The sequence below is a fragment of the Dromiciops gliroides genome, chromosome 2 (genome assembly GCF_019393635.1).
Source record: "Dromiciops gliroides isolate mDroGli1 chromosome 2, mDroGli1.pri, whole genome shotgun sequence".
Lineage (NCBI taxonomy): Eukaryota > Metazoa > Chordata > Mammalia > Microbiotheria > Microbiotheriidae > Dromiciops > Dromiciops gliroides.
This window is the reverse complement of record NC_057862.1, coordinates 360109328-360126104: the sequence shown is the minus strand read 5'-3', so window position 1 is coordinate 360126104 and position 16777 is coordinate 360109328. Positions and strand designations below refer to the sequence as shown.

General features: G+C 45.8%; 2 protein-coding genes across 3 annotated transcripts in view; one reads left to right on the top strand and one right to left on the bottom strand.

Annotated features, from left to right (window-relative positions):
• The window catches only part of PIGU (phosphatidylinositol glycan anchor biosynthesis class U), a 101264-nt gene extending 90924 nt beyond the window's left edge, over positions 1–10340 (top strand). For both annotated transcript variants that reach the window (XM_043982763.1, XM_043982764.1), the window contains one exon: positions 10025–10340. In XM_043982763.1, coding sequence (XP_043838698.1) covers positions 10025–10138 — 114 coding nt within the window. In that variant the 3' untranslated portion in view covers positions 10139–10340. The remainder of the gene's footprint in view (positions 1–10024) is intronic.
• Positions 10341–11561: 1221 nt separating this feature from the next.
• Positions 11562–14616, bottom strand: MAP1LC3A (microtubule associated protein 1 light chain 3 alpha). Its single transcript, XM_043982765.1, has 4 exons — positions 14391–14616; positions 13508–13563; positions 13315–13421; positions 11562–12391 (listed from the first exon to the last, which is right to left on the bottom strand). Exons 1-4 carry the CDS (start codon positions 14428–14430, stop codon positions 12229–12231), a joined length of 366 nt encoding a protein of 121 aa, XP_043838700.1. The 5' UTR covers positions 14431–14616; the 3' UTR covers positions 11562–12228.
• Positions 14617–16777: the final 2161 nt, after the last annotated feature.

The window sequence follows — 16777 nt, the reverse complement described above, 5'->3', positions numbered from 1 at the left end:
CACTGGCTCACTCTCTTTCGTGTGGACTCTGGCGGAGAGTGGAGCTAGGAATGCTCTCTCCCTTTAATAGATGAATCTAGGCCTTTCTCTTTCTCTTCACCAAATTCTTATTCTCCTTAATAAATGCTTAAAAGTCTAACTCTTGCTAAAGCTTATAATTTATTGGTGACCACTCATTAGATATTTTAGACAGTATAGCTAAAATTTTAGCCCTTACAGAGATGAGACTTCAGGCAGACAGAAAGACCCACCAGCATGCTCTTAAAATAATCCAGGTGTGAGGAGATGAGGGCCTGATAGCAATGTCAAAGGAGAAAAGGGAGCTTATTTGAGAGATGATGCAAAGGCAAAATCAGCAGATCGTAACAACAGATTGGAGGAAGGGAGATGAGAGATAGTGAGGAGTTGAGGATGACACCTAGGTTGTGAGACTCAACAGTAATAGCAAGTTTGAAAGGTTAAGGAGCAAGGGTTTAGGAGCAGAGATAATAAGTTTTGGGCATGGTGAGTTTAAGATGTCTACAGGGCATTCAGTTCAAAATGTCTGAAACTCAGTTGGAAATATGAGACTGGAGGTCAGCAAAGTGGTTAGGGCCAGATAGAAAGATGTGAAAACAATCAGCATAGGGATTATAAAGTCATGGGAGCTGATGAAATCAGCAAGTAGTATAGAGGAAAAAGAGAATAGGGCTCAGGACAGATCCCTGTGGGACACCTATGGTTAGAGGGCAATTATCTGGATGTGAATCTAGTATAGGAGACTGAGAAGGAGGATGATCTGATAGGTAGAAGGAGAACAAGGAGAGTGCTTCATGATTATGTAAGATGAGTTATCATTTATATAATCTCAAATTTATGTAGCACAAATTTCCCAACAGCTCTGTGAGGCAGGTAATGAAATTATTATTTCCATGTACCTTGTGAAGTGTTTACTATGTGTTGTGTACAGTTTGGTTAATTGAACAAACACAGCAACTTTAGTTCTCACTGCTACTGGCTTGTTTCCATATTAAGTTTTCTTCCAGGTTCAAAGCAGATTAGCATGTATGGATGTTTCAGAAATTATTAGAATCCCTGAAATTATCTCAGGATTAACTCTTCCCCCACCCCTACCTCCCCCCAATCCTTCTGTCTTCCTTTAGGGTTAAGTTCCTTTCTCTTAATCCTAAACTGAATACTTGTAGATTTGGAATGCAAATCATTGTAAAAGCTCATGACCTTAAAAGCCATTTCAGATAGCATAGGAATGTAAATAAGCATTTACATAGGCTCTGTGAGTGTGAGTGTGTATGTGTGTGTATGTATGTATGTGTTCATGCATGTGCATGTGTATTTTCTCTCTCCACATCCCCACCCACCTCTTCCTCCCAGTTGGAGGTTAAACAGAAAATGAATTGGTCAGTTAGAAGGGGCCTGGGTTTTCTTTACAGACAGCATTTGGGGGAAAACAGGAGCTGTGTACCAGATTTAGTCATGCTATGAACCAGTATGCTTTCCACTGCAGCCTATTCCTGCCTGCCTGGGTGCATCTCTCTCCAACTTTGTGCATGCTTTTCTGTTTGCTGCATGCTTTGTTCATGCTTTGAAAAGCCAACAATCCTACTCCTTCTTTGTCTTTCTGAGTGGCTTCTCTGAATCTTGCTTTTGTGGCTTGTTGACATCCCCCAGAAAGGAGTTTCACTGTCAAAAGGCCTCAGCAGTTTGGGGAACTATGGATAATACCTAGGACTTAGAATTCTCACACCATTAAATTTCTATGACAGAGGTCCTTGGGATCTTGGGATGAGGGGTTACATACACTTTACAGATGAAAAAATCTGAGGGGATAAGTGATTGGCCAAAGGTGACATAACTAGTCAGTAATATAGCCAAGATTAGAACCCAGTTCTCTTAACCCCAGATCCAGTGTCCCTCCCATTACACTGTGCTGCTGCAGGTTTAATTTGGCTCATGCTCAAAGCTCTTCAGCCTAGCAGATACACTGATGCACTTAATAATATGTACATTTTTTTAACATTGTATTGCAAGAAATCCTGGACAACCAACATTCTACTTCTCCTGTATTTTGCTGCTGACTTTTTTTAGGTAACTCTGATCCCTTGAAATCTTTTAGAAAAAGAAAAATTTTCATTCTACCAACTTATACCATGTTCAGAGTCATACAGAGATGGACATTGGGTTCTTTCTTCCTTGTATTTTATATAACATTAGAAGTGAACTTCTGTATTAGAATATGAGAAATTATGGATTTCTGTTTGCACAAAATTTTATTTAACATCTTCCCAGATTTGATTTTTTTCATTTAAACCAGTGGGAGAAATTTGTTTAATATAATAATACACATTAGATCAGACATAATCCCAAGATCCCAGAGCTGGAAAGTATCTGAGAGGTCATCTAGTCTTACCCTTTGTGCAATAAAAGAATCCCTTTACCATTTCTGATAAGTGTACATTCAGTCTCTTCTTTCTCCTTCACATTCCTCCAGTGCAGCCTATTCCATTGTTGGATAGCTCTGATTTGGAAGATCTTTATAATTCCTTAAAATCTGCATCCTCTATCTTCCAGCCATTGGTTCTGTACTCTGGACATAAGACCTCTAATCACTCCTCAACATGACTGTGCTTTAAATATTTGAAGACCACTAATGACCATCTCACCATCCTTTCCCCACTCTCCAAGTCTCTCTCTTTTTTTTCATTTTAATATTCTTTGGTCTTACATTACCTTAGTTTCTAAATGTAGCATTCTCTTCCTTTCCCTGGTGAGCCATCCCTTGTAAAACAGAATTTTAAAAGAAAGAGAAAAAAGCAATTTGGTAAAATCAACTATCACATCAGCTGAATCTGACAGCTTTCACATTATGAAGAATATTTTCAAAATATTTCCTCCACATACAGCTGCTATTTTCTGTTAAAATCACTGATATTTATTTAGCAGTTCCCAAGGCCAAATCTTGCTGCTGCAGAGCTTCTGGCTTCAGAATACCAGTTCCACCTACCTACTGGTTAATGGCTTTTTAACTGGTAGTCCAAACAAATGATATTAGGGACCCACTTGATGCAGACCCTGAGAGACGATCCGCACTTATTGAGCACATAATATATATCAGAAATTGTGCTAAGTGCTAGGCATAGAAAGAAGGGCAAAAAATAGTCCCTGGTCTTTCAACCTTTATATCCACCTTGGAAGGGAATGGAGATTCTTCATTTATATCAAGGTGTATAATTATTCATGCTCTCAGGGAAGAGTTGTTCTGGACCTGGCATCTTTTCTTTTAAAAAATTACATCTTAGGGGCAGCTAGATGGCGCAGTGGATAGAGCACCGGCCCTGGAGTCAGGAGTACCTGAGTTCAAATCCGGTCTCAGACACTTAACACTTACTAGCTGTGTGACTCTGGGCAAGTCACTTAACCCCAATTGCCTCACTAAAAAAAAAAAAAGAATAATAAAAAAATTACATCTTGGGGGCGGCTAGGTGACACAGTGGATAGAGCACCGGCCCTGGATTCAGGAGTACCTGAGTTCAAATTCAGCCTCAGACACTTGACACTTACTAGCTGTGTGACCCTGGGCAAGTCACTTAACCCCCATTGCCCTGCAAAAAATAAAAATAAAAAAAAATTTACATCTTGGGGGCAGCTAGGTGGCACAGTGGATAAAGCACCAGCCCTGGATTCAGGAAGACCTGAGTTCAAACCCAGCCTCAGATACTTGACACTTACTAGCTATGTGACCCTGGGCAAGTCACTTAACCCCAATTGCCTCACCCAAAAAAAACCCCCAAAACCAATTACATCTTATTGATTCTTTTTGTTTTTAGATTACAAATATACTGTCTCTCCATGGTAGCAAAGATAAAGAGTTAAAGAAAACTAACTGCTCCCATTGACTTTGATTCCTGACAAATGCCTAGAGTCATGAAAATTGTTGAATCACACTTTAATACTTGAAGGATCCATGATCTCATCAGTATGAGTCCTCCCTTTGCTGATGGAGATCGCAATCTCCCCACACTTTCTCATCCTATGATATTCTTCCTTAAGTTTTTCCTGAAATCTTTCCAGTAGCCATCCATTGCACTGCATAGGGTCCTTCCTCTGGTTCTGTTAATATTTATGGATACCAGTGCAGCGCTTGGGCTGTGTCATTTTTGTTCTTCCTTCCTAGTATTTTCCTGTCAAACATATCCTTGATGAGGTCTTTTGCACCTTGCATACAAGTCCCCTTTGACAATAGGCTGCCTCTCATCTTACATTCAGCATGTCTATTTCCATTACCCTTTGGATGCCTTACAATTGTGATTTTTCTAAAATTCTAATGGTCCCAGATTGGCAGCTGTATGGCATCATTAGAACAATATTGATGCTTTTTAAAAAGTGGGATTTTTGCAGCAGCCAGTTGCTTTGGCTCATTAGCTATAATGTGTAGTTTCCTAAATGGGACCTAGCCCAGTCTCTTCCTTCTATTCAATTCTGTACCTAGATCATTTTGCATCTGTAGTGCCTAATATACTGACGCACTCAGTGTGTTGCCTGTCCAACTGAATGTCATAGTCTGCATAATATGTGCCTTCCATACAGTTTGTTTTTCCTGTGTGGATGGTAGGCCACTCTCTTTTGAATAATCACTGAGAATATTTTGGTGTTCCAAGTTTCTCTCTGTATTTAGCACAGTGATAATCTGTGAATATCAGCATCTGCAAAACCTAATCTTGAATCCAGAATTTATATACTTTTTGGTCTTTATTGAGGACATCACATCCATGACAGTGTTGAAACACTGAGCATATATGTCTCCTTGTTTGCTGCCTTACTTGATGTTGATAATCAGCACATCTTTGAACAAAGTCTTTCTGTGATTGCATCTGCTTGAACCCTTGTGTGATTTTTAGGATTCCATGGTATAGACAACCCCCAGTTAAAAGACATCCTTTTAAGATGAATTTGGCTGTATTGAGTCAAGTGCTTTTTTTGAAATCCAAACAATGAAGAAAAAAAATCATGTATTCTCCATCCCTCTCAGTCAATTATGTGTCTGGAATCTTCAGGAGAAAATTGTTTACGAAATCCTGTTTGCTTCTTGTAGTTTTATTGATGCCCTTAACATACACATATACCATCCTTGTAAAGATTTTTATAACAATGAAAAAAGAAACATAAGGACCAGTACATGCCAGTCTTTTGTTTGCCTCCCTTTTTTTGGTGAGGGTATGAGCTGATCTTTTCCAATTTTTTGGAATCATCTTTGAGGTACCTTTAAAAATTGGTTTCTAGGGGCAGCTAGTTGGTGTAGTAGATAAAACACCGGCCCTGGATTCAGGAGGACCTGAGTTCAAATCCAGCCTCAGACACTTAACACGTACTAGCTGTGTGACCCTGGGCAAGTCGCTTAACCCCAATTGCCTCACTTAAAAAAAAAAATTGGTTTCTGGTTGCCTTTAAAATTGTGTTGGCTCCAGCATGGATTTCATATATTTGTATGCTGAATCATCATACAAGATGAAAATAGACAAGTCACCTGAATTAAAGATTTTTTTAAAAATGAGAGTGCAGTTGAAGTGGCTTCATTCTTCTGTAGGAAGAATTCTTTGTGTACTAGGTAGAATACCATGTACATGCATGATTCAGGCGGTCCTCAGAAGCATTTATTAAGCATCTCCCTGCACGTGGTACTAATTATTTGATAATTACCACTGTATGGCAGTGAAGAAGCTTTTTTTTCAGAATCTGTTGAGGGGTAGCACAGGAAAGTAGGAGGCCCTCCCCAGGGGGTGCAGCAGCCAGAGAATGGGAGTAACTCAGCTGAACAAAAATCCTTACAGACTCTGAAGCCAGGCAGGAACTGTTTCTTAGCTATAGAAAACCAACTATTTGCCAGTCCTGTGGCTGGGGATGCACACTTAATAGCACAAGGAATTTATAAAATCACATGTGAAATAGGGAACAGTTTCCCTTTTAACTCCACAGACTAGTTCTCAGAGGAAAATATGACCTTTCTAATGTTGGAGTAAGAATTTTTTTTCTTCTATTGAATTATTGACCCATCAGACATAAAAACTAATCAAGGACTACATATAAGTAAAAAGCAACTTCATTTAATTTTATTTTAAAAATATGAAATGGAGGGGCAGCTAGATGGCGCAGTGGATAGAGCACCAGCCCCGGAGGCAGGAGGTCCTGAGTTCGGATGCGGCCTCAGACACTTGACACTTGCTGGCTGTATGACCCTAGGCAAGTCACTTGACTCCAATTGCCTCACACACACACACAAAAATGAAATGGGGGGCAGCTAGGTGGCACAGTGGATAAAGCACCGGCCCTGGATTCAGGAAGACCTGAGTTCAAATCCAGCCTCTCAGACACTTGTCACTTACTAGCTGTGTGTCCTTGGGCAAGTCACTTAACCCTCATTGCCCTGTAAAAAAACAAAAACAAAACAAAACCAAAAAATGAAATGTTCAGTTCATCTACTTTATGAACTTTTTAATTGTAAGTTTAATAACTGTTAACAAATCAAACAAAACTAGAGGCAAAATCTTACCCAAATCCCTAAGCTGTTAAGGCAGACACAAAAGAATTAATAACAGACAAATAAATAAGATGCTTTTGTTCTGTGTCCTCTTTTAGACTTTTCTAAAATTCTACCACCTTTGGCTTGACTTTCATTATTTTCCAGAATGTAGTTGGAGTTAATATGTGCATAGCTCTGGTTCTCCTAATTTTACGCTGCCATTCTATAGATTCCTCCATATTTCCTTCCATTTTGGGGCATTATTATATTGTATTACATCATTTTGAATATTTTTACTTTTGCATTTTGTTTTTTACATCCCCATTCCTACCTATTCCTTCTTAGAGTGTACTCACACTCATACATGCAACCTCTAAAATATATTTAAGCAAAAAAAAAAAAAAAAGAGAATTTAAAAAAGGGGGGTGCAGCTAGGTGGCGCAGTGGATAAAGCACTGGCCCTGGATTCAGGAGAACCTGAGTTCAAATGCGGATTCAGACACTTGACACTTAATAGCTGTGTGACCCTGGGCAAGTCACTTAACCCTCATTGCCCCGCACCACGCCAAAAAAAGAATTAAAATACATTTAAGCAAAATTGTCTGGTATAGAAACTGCCTTTAACAGAATATATAACATTCTACACCACTATATTTTTACCAAGAAAAGAAAAAAAGTATTTTCCAATATTAGTCATCTGGAACCAATATTTGTCATTTCATTAGATCTTAATTCCTGTCTTTTAGTATTACCTGCATTAACATTATTGTAGTCATGAGTGTATAATTTTTTCTGGATCTGATTTCTTCATTCTGCATTAGTCCATATAAATCTTATTTGACTCCAAATTTCTCAAATTCATGGTTCCTTACAGTAAATAATATTCCGTTATATTCATGCCCCCATTGGTTTTGCTATTGCCCAGGCAATGATCACTTGCTTGTTTGCAGTGTTTTGCTGATATGAAAAGTTCTGCTGCAATTATTTTTGTTGTATGTAAGAAAGACTTTTCTTTCTGTCACTGCTCCATGTATATGCATAGTAGTGAGAGTGATTGATATGAATAGTAGTAACTTTTTTTGTACTCCAAACTGATTTTCACAACAGTTCTACCACTACTGCTTTACTGTGCCTGTCTTCCTGAAGCCCCTTCAGTATTCAATTTGATTCATTTCATATTTTTGTCTTTTATCATCCTTGCCAATTGATAGGTGTGAGGTTATATCTTAAGAGTTTTTAATTTTGCATTTCCTTTATTAGGTATGAGGAGAAATTTTTCATGTTTGTTGTTAGATTGCATATTTTTTTCTTTTGAAAACTTGTTCAAATCCTTTGACTAGGAATCTATTACAGTAACATCCCATAATGTATTCAGCTGTTTGTTGGTTATATGTGTGTGTTGCTATTACAAATAGAACATCTTTGAATATTTTTGTACAGACAGATCCTTTTTTTCTTTTATTTTTTTGAAATAGAGTCAGCAATGGAGACAAGGGGTCACAAGGTCTAATGAATTTTGTGACTCATTGCTTGTCAATCTGACCTCAAGTTTATGCTCCTTTAAGTTAAAGGAAAAGGAATACAAAACTTAAATCAGTTAATACAACAAATAACAAAGCATATTCACTTTATTTTTATGGCAAGAACATTGCTAGTTTATATATGGTGGCAGACAAATTAAATTAGCTGGGGCTTGGTTAGATCCAACCAGGGATTCCTCCACCCCACCTTCTTCATGTTGTGGAAGCTTCTCTTTGAGAGTCAGCTTCATGAGAGCAGGGATTGTGTCTTATTTGTCTTCATTTCCACCAGTGCCCAGCATGCTGTGGGTGCATAGCTTTGCTTTTTATTTTAGTCCCACCTGCCCGTCAGATGTCTTCCAAGGATGCCACAGTTGGGACCAGGGTGTGGCTTCCTGTGGAGAGAGGTGCTGTTCCTCTCAGCAGTCCAGAGTAGGATCCTTGGGCCGGCCATCCTTTTCATTCTGTTGCATTGTCCAGCCATAGCCCCTGTCCAGTGCAGCTGCTTGTGTCCCTTTATTTCCCATCTCATCCTCCTTTCACAGTACCAAGACTGCCAGCTATGGGTGTCAGGTCACAGCTGGGGGAGATCTGCTTTCTCAGAAACGAAAGAATCAGCTTCCTCCTGACCTCTTTAGGACAAAGGGGCCAAGGGCTGCCTGGTGGAGGGTGTGGGGAAGATTTTCAGAGCAGAGTTAACTCTTGTGGGGAGCCTTCCCGGGCCTTCTCTATCACATCACCGTGGCCTTTCCACCAGCCTCCCTGGCCCATTCTCTTTTCCCTATGGCTCATATGGAATACCAGAAGGCCTGAGAAACTGGTCACATTTGTGCTTGGGTTTTCTCCTAGAGACAGATTCCTGAGTCCTCCTAGAACTCTAGTCCCCCATCTTCCTCTACCACCTGTGCTGTTCTCATGGTGCTCACAGCTTTTCTCTGTTCCTGTGAGATGACCAATCTGGAGAAGTCCTGAGGAGTCTCAGGCAGCCAGGTGTTGTAAGTGGAATGAAGTGGGCAGTAGGTTCATTTGGATCACAGTGGAAAGGGCACTGGGCTATGGACACAGGATGGTTGGCTTCTAGTCATGGCCTTACTGCTTGATTGGGAAAATTCCTTGGAACAGCCTTCTCTGGCTGGTTGGCCAAGGGGCTGCCCTCTCCTGCCCTTAAGTCTGAGAGGTGCCTTGAAGCTGTTGCTTTTAAGCAGTTAGATGGAGGGAACGTGAAGAGTTTTGGCAGAGTCCTGGATGAAGGGAGTGGCTGGCAGAGCCTTATGGCCACAGCACAGGCCCAGCCTGGTCTCTTTGCCTTCTACTTGTCTTTCCCTTCTGGCAAGTGGAGGGCAGGCTCTCCATGGAAGCAGATCAAGATGTCTCAGTATGGTCTCTAAGAGAAACTGCTTACTTTTGGCTTCTGCATTGACAACCTTTCCAGGATAAGGTAACCTTCCTTCCTAATTGTAATGGAAAGTTGAAGACCTAGTTCTACCATGTAATAGCTGTAGGATGTTGGGGAAGTTACTTCTCACTGAGCTTCTCAGTTTCTTCATCCATAAAATGGGGCTAATACAGCTGTGGCGAGGAAGGCTTTTTGCAAACTTTAAAACATTGTAGAAATGTATTTTTGGGGGTGTTTTTGTAGGGCAGTGAGGGTTAAGTGACTTGCCCAAGGTCACACAGCTAGTAAGTGTCAAGTGCCTGAGGTCAAATTTGAACTCAGGTCCTCCTGAATCCAAGGCCAGTGCTTTATCCACTGTGCCACCTAGCTGCTCCCTAGAAATAAGTTTTACACAAGATTTGGAAGGAAATCACTCTTATTTAAGAAATAGTTGCTTATTAAACGTGCATGGTCCCATTACTCCCTTCTTTCATGGCTCACCAGCCCCATTACAGGCCGTGATTTGGGATTCATTTTAGGTCCTTTCTTATAGAAGTCATAAGGGTGGGTTTGGGGAAGCATGTGAATTCTTTCATTGCCCTTTCCGCCCCCCAGATCCTGTTCATCTCAGATTACTTCTACGCCTTCCTGCGGCGGGAGTACTACCTCACCCACGGCCTCCACCTGAAGCGCCAGGATGGGACTGAGGCCATGCTGGTGCTCAAGTAGTGAGGTGGCAGCTGGCCCTGCTGGAGATGGACTCCTCTGAGACCACGCTGGGAGAACTGAGGGTGGGCTGTGTGCTGTTTGTGTCGCCCCCTCCTCTCTCCCTTCATCTTGGCCCTACTTTGGGGAGGGCTCAGGAGGAGCTCATGATGCCTTCCACTGCACAGACCTGGATCCATGGAACTCAAAAAGGAAAACATCTATAAGTGAAAAATCTATAAGTGAAGCCTTCAGCATGGAGGATGAGTAGTAGTCCCTGATTGGGGAATGGCTGAGTCTGCCTTGGGCCCTTCCTCTTTGGGAAGCAGTGGAGGGCCTTGGGTGAGTTCTGTTTCTTCTCCCTGGAAATCATGGTTTCAGCAGGTCTTCCCCCCCCCCCCCAAGTCCTAAACCCCATTTTGTCTCCCTTGCTTTACGTAGATTATCCCTTGTCCACCTTAGCAAGGTACAAGTTTACCCCAGTCTTTATTCTCCCAGGCCAAGTATTCCTAATAACCCCCCCTCCCCCTGCCCTTTAATCTCCCAGGCCAAAATCTGAATTCCTACATATCCTTCCCTTGCCCTTGAGCCTGGACAGCCCCTTTCCCTTTGAACCTAAGTCAGGCAGAGCCTTGGTGTGTTGTTGATGCTGAAATAAATGTCTTTTTTCATAGTGAATACTGGTTGTTTGTGGAAATGAAAAAGGGGATGGGGGCAAAGTCAAGCTGGGGTGTTCACAAGTGAGGTACAGACCTGGGGCACTGATGCCTCTGCTCCAATGGCCTTCTCTGCCCTTGGAGCTGGAATGGTAAATCTGGCTGTTGTGCCAGAGACCCTGGACCCCAGGACTAAGTGTCGGGGAAAGATACCAGAGCCTGTTGGGCAGCACCGAAAAGGTTCCTCCCCAGCATCCCCACTTTTTTTTTGGGGGGGGGGCGAGTAAAGAGGTTAAGAATCACCCCCTTATGCATGTGTATAAGACTTAATTTACAGAACATTATGTGCACGGGCATGTGTCTCTCTTGGGAGAGCCCTTGCCCCGAGTCCAGGGAGGATGCTTATGTTCCACACATGCTCTGGAAGGTGCTTTGGAACCCACAGGCCCATCCACGCTAAGACCGATTACTGGAGGAGGTAGAAGGGCCTGTTTGAGGGTAAGCAGGAGTGCTGGTTCTAAGGTAAGGACACAAATTTGGACGTGTAAATGGTTCTTCATTGTCTAAAAACCCAGGCAGAAGAGACATATGGATACCCACCAAGGGATGCAGGCGACAGAGAAAGGCCTGGTGAAAGTTCCCAGTCTCGGGCTAGGAAGAAGCTGGCTCAGTCACTCATTGCCTATAGCTAGCTCTGGAGAGGGGAAGGGGCAGCGTTTTGTTTGCATTTAGTGTCCAGAAGGAGCAGGCTGTGCTGCTGTGGAGGCAGAGAGGGAACACTGGCCCAGGGCTGGGTAGCACTTGGATTTCTCTTTATTTATACAGAGTCCTGGTAGCTCAAGTAGGCTGGTGCTCCAGGACACTGTGGTACATAATGTGGAAGGGACAGCAGGCAGGGTGTTGTGGTCTCAAGGGGAAAGCTCAGTCCTTGGAGTGGCTGCCAGCACAGGACGGGTCCAAACTGCATGCAATAAAGACGGGAGGGACGGGTACCTAAAAAAAAAAACAAAAAAAGACCAGAGCCAAGGCAGGGCCCAGGCCACTGGTGCCCACCCCCTCCCCTACGTTAAACAGGGGACACCTTCAGAACCGGGAGGGGGCAGCCACAGACAGCTCTATGTCTATATTCTCATCCCCCACCCACAGACACACAGACAGACAGAGCAGCCCCCAAGGCATTTGGGGGTAGCACCGAGAGTTGATATGTGTACAGAGTTGGGATAAATGAAAATTCCTTGTTGACACAGGATTGTCCTCTGTTCTGTTCCAGCCCTGGGTGGGCAAAGTCCTTAGTTTGGCATTGATCTAAACCAACCACTCCTGCTTTGGGTCCTGGGGAAGGGGCCCAGAGAGGGGGTAGTCAGAGGCAGCTTTATAGTTCTGGAGTAGGGGACTGGGCTGCCCCCCTCCCCAGCTGCTATCTTCCCAGGGGCAGGATACTTCCCTGCCCCTTTTTGCTCAGTAGCCAAAGGTCTCCTGGGAGGCATAAACCATGTAGAGGAAGCCATCTTCATCCTTTTCCTGCTCATAGATCTCTGAGATGGGTGTGGAGACGCTGACCATGCTGTGCTGGTTCACCAGCAGGAAGAAGGCCTGAGTTGGGTTAAGTTGGAGTCTTCGACTGCATAGAGGAGAGGGGAATTGGGGGCAGTCCATTGGAAGTGCAACAAGACACCCCCCAAACCCAACTCCCAGCAGAGCCCTGACATTTGAGTTGGAAAGAATATCTGAGCTCTCTTGTCCAACCCCTTTCCCCATGTATGAATCTCCCTGACGACATCTCTAAGAAAAAAGCCATCCATGGGGGGCAGCTAGGTGGCTCAGTGGATAAAGCACTGACCCTGGGTTCAGGAGGACCTGAGTTCAAATCAACCCTCAGACGCTTGACACTTAATAGCTGTGTGACCTTGGGCAAGTCACTTAACCCCCATTGCCCAGCTCCTCCCAAAGTCATCCATCCACCCATCCATCCATCCACCTTGTTTAAGGGCCCAGAGTAAGTGCTGCCTTTTACTGGCTAGTTTGGGATTTTACAAAGTTTCTGTTGATCCAGCTTCTGCCTATGATTCCTTCTACACCCTCACTCCAACATCCACCCTCTGAGGCCCAGGGCTAACTCCTCTTCCACCTTGCAGCTCTTCAAATATTTGAAGCTAGCTATCATGTCTTCCCCAACTTCTACAAGCTATACATGAACTTGGTTCCCTTAAGCATGCCTCAAAGCATGAATTCTAATTCCTTTCCATCCTAGACACTCTCCTCTGGATTTGTTGGAGTTTCTCAATGACCCTTCTTAAACACGTTCCCAGAATTGACTGCCCTATTCTAGATGTCAGCTGACCAGGCCAGGGAACAACCTAACCCACCTACCCCCTTTCATCGTGGACACTGCCTCTATTAATGAGGCCTGGAATGACATTAGATTTCATAGCTGGACTGTCCTGCAGCCGACTCACGCAGCACTGCCCCGAGTTGGACTTTTTCCAGCCCTGGCCAATGGGAGGTGGGTGGATGGTGGGGGTGGGGCAACTGTGGCTCACTCACCGGATGATCTTCACTAATTCACTCATGTTGACATGATCAGGGACAAGGAACTTGGTCTTGTCCAGGACAGGCAGCTGTTTTTCCCCTTTGTATCGCTCGATGATCACCTACACGAAGAAGTATGGGTTAGAGAAGGCAGGGCGCAGGGCGTGAGCCCCAGGCATTAGGAGGTGGCCCAGCCCCCGGCACTCACCGGGATCTTACTGGGGTGCTGCTCGCGGATCTGCTGCACTTCCTTGCATCTGTCGGCTGGAAAGAGAGGCGGCAGTGAGGCTCTGGCCCGGGGGCCCGGGTCCGGGGAGAGCCTCCCTCACTGCAGCAGCCGCTTCCAGGCTCCCTGGACACTGGGAGCCACGAAGTGTAAACAAGGAGGCGGCGGCTTCCGGGGTGACCCGACCTCCCACCCACATGTCCCTGTCCCAGGCTTCGGTATCCCGACCTGGACCCAGCCCCTGGGATCCCCAACGACCGTCGGCACCCGCCCCCTCACCTCAGGCGAAACCCCCGCATGCACACCGCCCCCCACACACCCCGATACGTGCCCCGAAACGAGAGACACGGGCTACCTAAAAGACCTTTTCCCCACCCACCCAAACCTCATGCACAGACTCAGACGATCTAGGCAGGGGTCCAGGGCTCCCCTTGCCTGGGTGGGGAAAGGCAGCTTCCGACGCCCAGCCCAGGGTGGGGGCCAGGACCCCGAGCCCCTCGGACGCGGCTCCAGCTCTCTCCAGGCGCAGAGCCAGCCCCCTCCCCCGCTCCGGACACTCAGAGTAAACACGCCAAGGCTGCGGGGGAGGGGCCTCGGCTGTCTCCACCCCCACACCCCTTAAAGGGCAAACGGGGAGGGGGGGGAGGGCGAGTTCAGAAGGCAACCCTACCCCCCCTTTTCCCCCGCCCGCCCAGCCCCCGAGCTCCCGCAATAGAAGAGCAGTACCCTATAGGTATTTGCGTGACGCCACGCATGCCCATGACATCACCAGCCGGAGGCTTCCCACCCCAGCCGGTCCCGGGACGCCGAGCAGGGTCCGATCGAATCCTTCCAGGCCCCCACCCCCACCCCGCCCGGGCCTCACCGAAGCTTCGCCGCTGCTTGAAAGGCCGGTCGGAGGGCATCGCGCCGGGATCCTCGGTCGGGCAGGGGTGGGGTAGGGTGGGAAGTTTAGGGTCAGGGATCAGGGTGTCGCCGCTGCTGCTCCGGGTTCTCTCTCGTGCGCGTTCGGGCTCGTTCTGGTCCTCAAACCCGAGCAGCTGCTGCCCGGAGGAGATGGTAACTCGGTTCGGTGACGTCACTTCACAACATTCCTTAAAGGGGAGGCTGGCCCTGCCCTGCCATTGGGCCGACGAAAAAGCCGCCCCATCCGCCCACTGACCCTGTGACGCAAAGGCGGCTCCGGCCGGGAATGGACAACTGAGGAGGCGGAGCTCCCAAGAAGACGCCCCCTTCCTGGTCGCTGCCATGACAACAGATAGCAGCACATTTCTGCTATTGCCAGTGATGTCACATGCCACGCCTGTTCCCCCCTCCCCCTCTCCTTGGTCCCAACTCCGGGCCCACGTTGCCAAGCAGGGACTCTCGGGGCGTGCTCGGGCCTTCAACCCCCAGCAGAACCGACGGCGGTGTGGACAAGGTCTGAAGTCAGACGTGCTCCCTCAGCCTTCCACGCTAGTGCTGGCTCTGTCCCGCGGCAGGCGGGGGATACGCTGCGCCCTTGATCTCCATTTGCCCAGCGACCCCCCCCCCCCCGGGCTCCTCCGGCCTTTCCCTCTCCAGAAGACTCAGCCCACGTTTCAAGAAAAAGTATCATGTTTTCCAGGGGATCGTACAGGTCTCTCAGTGATAGGTCAGGACTTAGAGTTGGGGGGGCTCTATAGTGCAAGAGAGGAAGCAGATGTCGAGATGCCAGGGCCCTGCCCCGTGACACACGGTCGCTCAGTGGGAAACCACGTCTTCTGGCGTTTTCCAATACACCTCACTCCCAACTCACGTTGGGTCAATCACAGGACTTTTTCTGGGCCTCAGTTTTCCCACCTGTGAAATACGGGAGTTGGACCATATGATCTGTAAGGTCTCTTCCAGCTTAGGTTGGCATATTATTCTTGCTGGTTTCCCTGGTGGGGGCTCAGGATTGAAGCAGCAATGTCCCTTACGCCTAGAAGTGTTCATTGCACCTGTTTGCAGAACGACCCCTCACCTGAACATCACATGTAGCAGCACCCCTGTCCCCTCCCTTAAATTCATTAATACTTTAAAAAAACCAAAAACCTGGTTCTAACCCTTGGCAGTGTTTGTGACAGGAAGAGGGAGTGAATGAGATGATTTTGATGGGAAAATGTTTTAAATATAAAATTCATAATTGGGCTCATTTAAATAACATATGGTCTTAGGGGAAAGGCTACCAAGCAGATTCTGTATCCCCCAAAGGGCTGAGGGGGTGAGGAGGGAAGTGTGAAGGAGAGAAGAAAACCTGAGAAGCTGAATAGGACCGACTAGGGATTAACTCTTCCCCATCAACCCAGCCAGTGGATGCTCCTTCAATTCCCTTCTTGCCTCACAAAAACTAGGTAGGAGATTTGGGAAGGAAAACATATTCTTGGTCTTCCTCACAAAATGCTGAAAGGAGGCATGGTTATGAGAGGAATGCTACTCTAGTAAATGGCTTTACACAACAGAATGGCATGCAGGAAGCCCCAGTCTAAATCCTGGTCCTACTTCTGAGGACTTTGGTTTTCTTTGTAAAAGCAGCTTTTCTGATTCTAGGATTCTTTAGTGTCTCTTCCTCTTGTGGCTTATGGTAGGGATGTCAGTCCTGGCTTCTGTTCAGTGCCTCATAGTATTCTGCACACAGTAGGGGCCTAACAAATAGAATTTTTTCTGTTGACTAGGAATTAGCCAAGTGTTTGCAAAGAATGTAAGCATAAAGTTGATAACCAACTTTGAAGGAAGCAATTTAAAGAGAGGCTCCTGTCTTGCTGGCATACAAAGGCCTGCTGGGTCTCTGAATTTAAGACCCTGGGATGATAATAAAGTTTCTCCAGCAGGCCTATATAGTGACAACCCCAGCAGTCCTAGAGTGCCACTTGGGCACGCAGGGAGCTTGGCCTATGTTCTCATCTGAGGCAGGGCCTTATTTCTGTTATGAAACTCAAAAAATGTGTGGATACTTTTCAGTGGAGGAGAATGGAAGGGAGGCTGTTACGGTGTCCAGGGAACTCTCCTATGTTCACGTTTCAACTGAATCACAAGATGTCCCACTGGGGGAGGCAAAGGAAGGGCTCAAGGGGCCATCACAAAGCCACCCTACCCACAGTGCCAGAGCATGGACCTGGGCCCTTTTATGAAGGCAGGAAATCACCCACTGTATGCCAGGTCCCAAGGTTGCCTGGGCCTATCATCCTCTACTTCTGCCACACCAGATGCCCAGGGAGCTGGTGTTGGCACTCACATGACAGTTGTTAGTCA

What these genes read in the sequence shown, in the direction of transcription:
- MAP1LC3A (XM_043982765.1), bottom strand. Translation starts at nt 14,430, where the DNA reads ATGCCCTCCGACCGGCCTTTCAAGCAGCGGCGAAGCTTCG. An exon ending in CAAGCAGCGGCGAAGCTTCG is followed by an intron (nt 13,564 to 14,390) that starts GTGAGGCCCGGG and finishes CTCTCTTTCCAG; the next exon opens with CCGACAGATGCAAGGAAGTG. An exon ending in AGCACCCCAGTAAGATCCCG is followed by an intron (nt 13,422 to 13,507) that starts GTGAGTGCCGGG and finishes TTCTTCGTGTAG; the next exon opens with GTGATCATCGAGCGATACAA.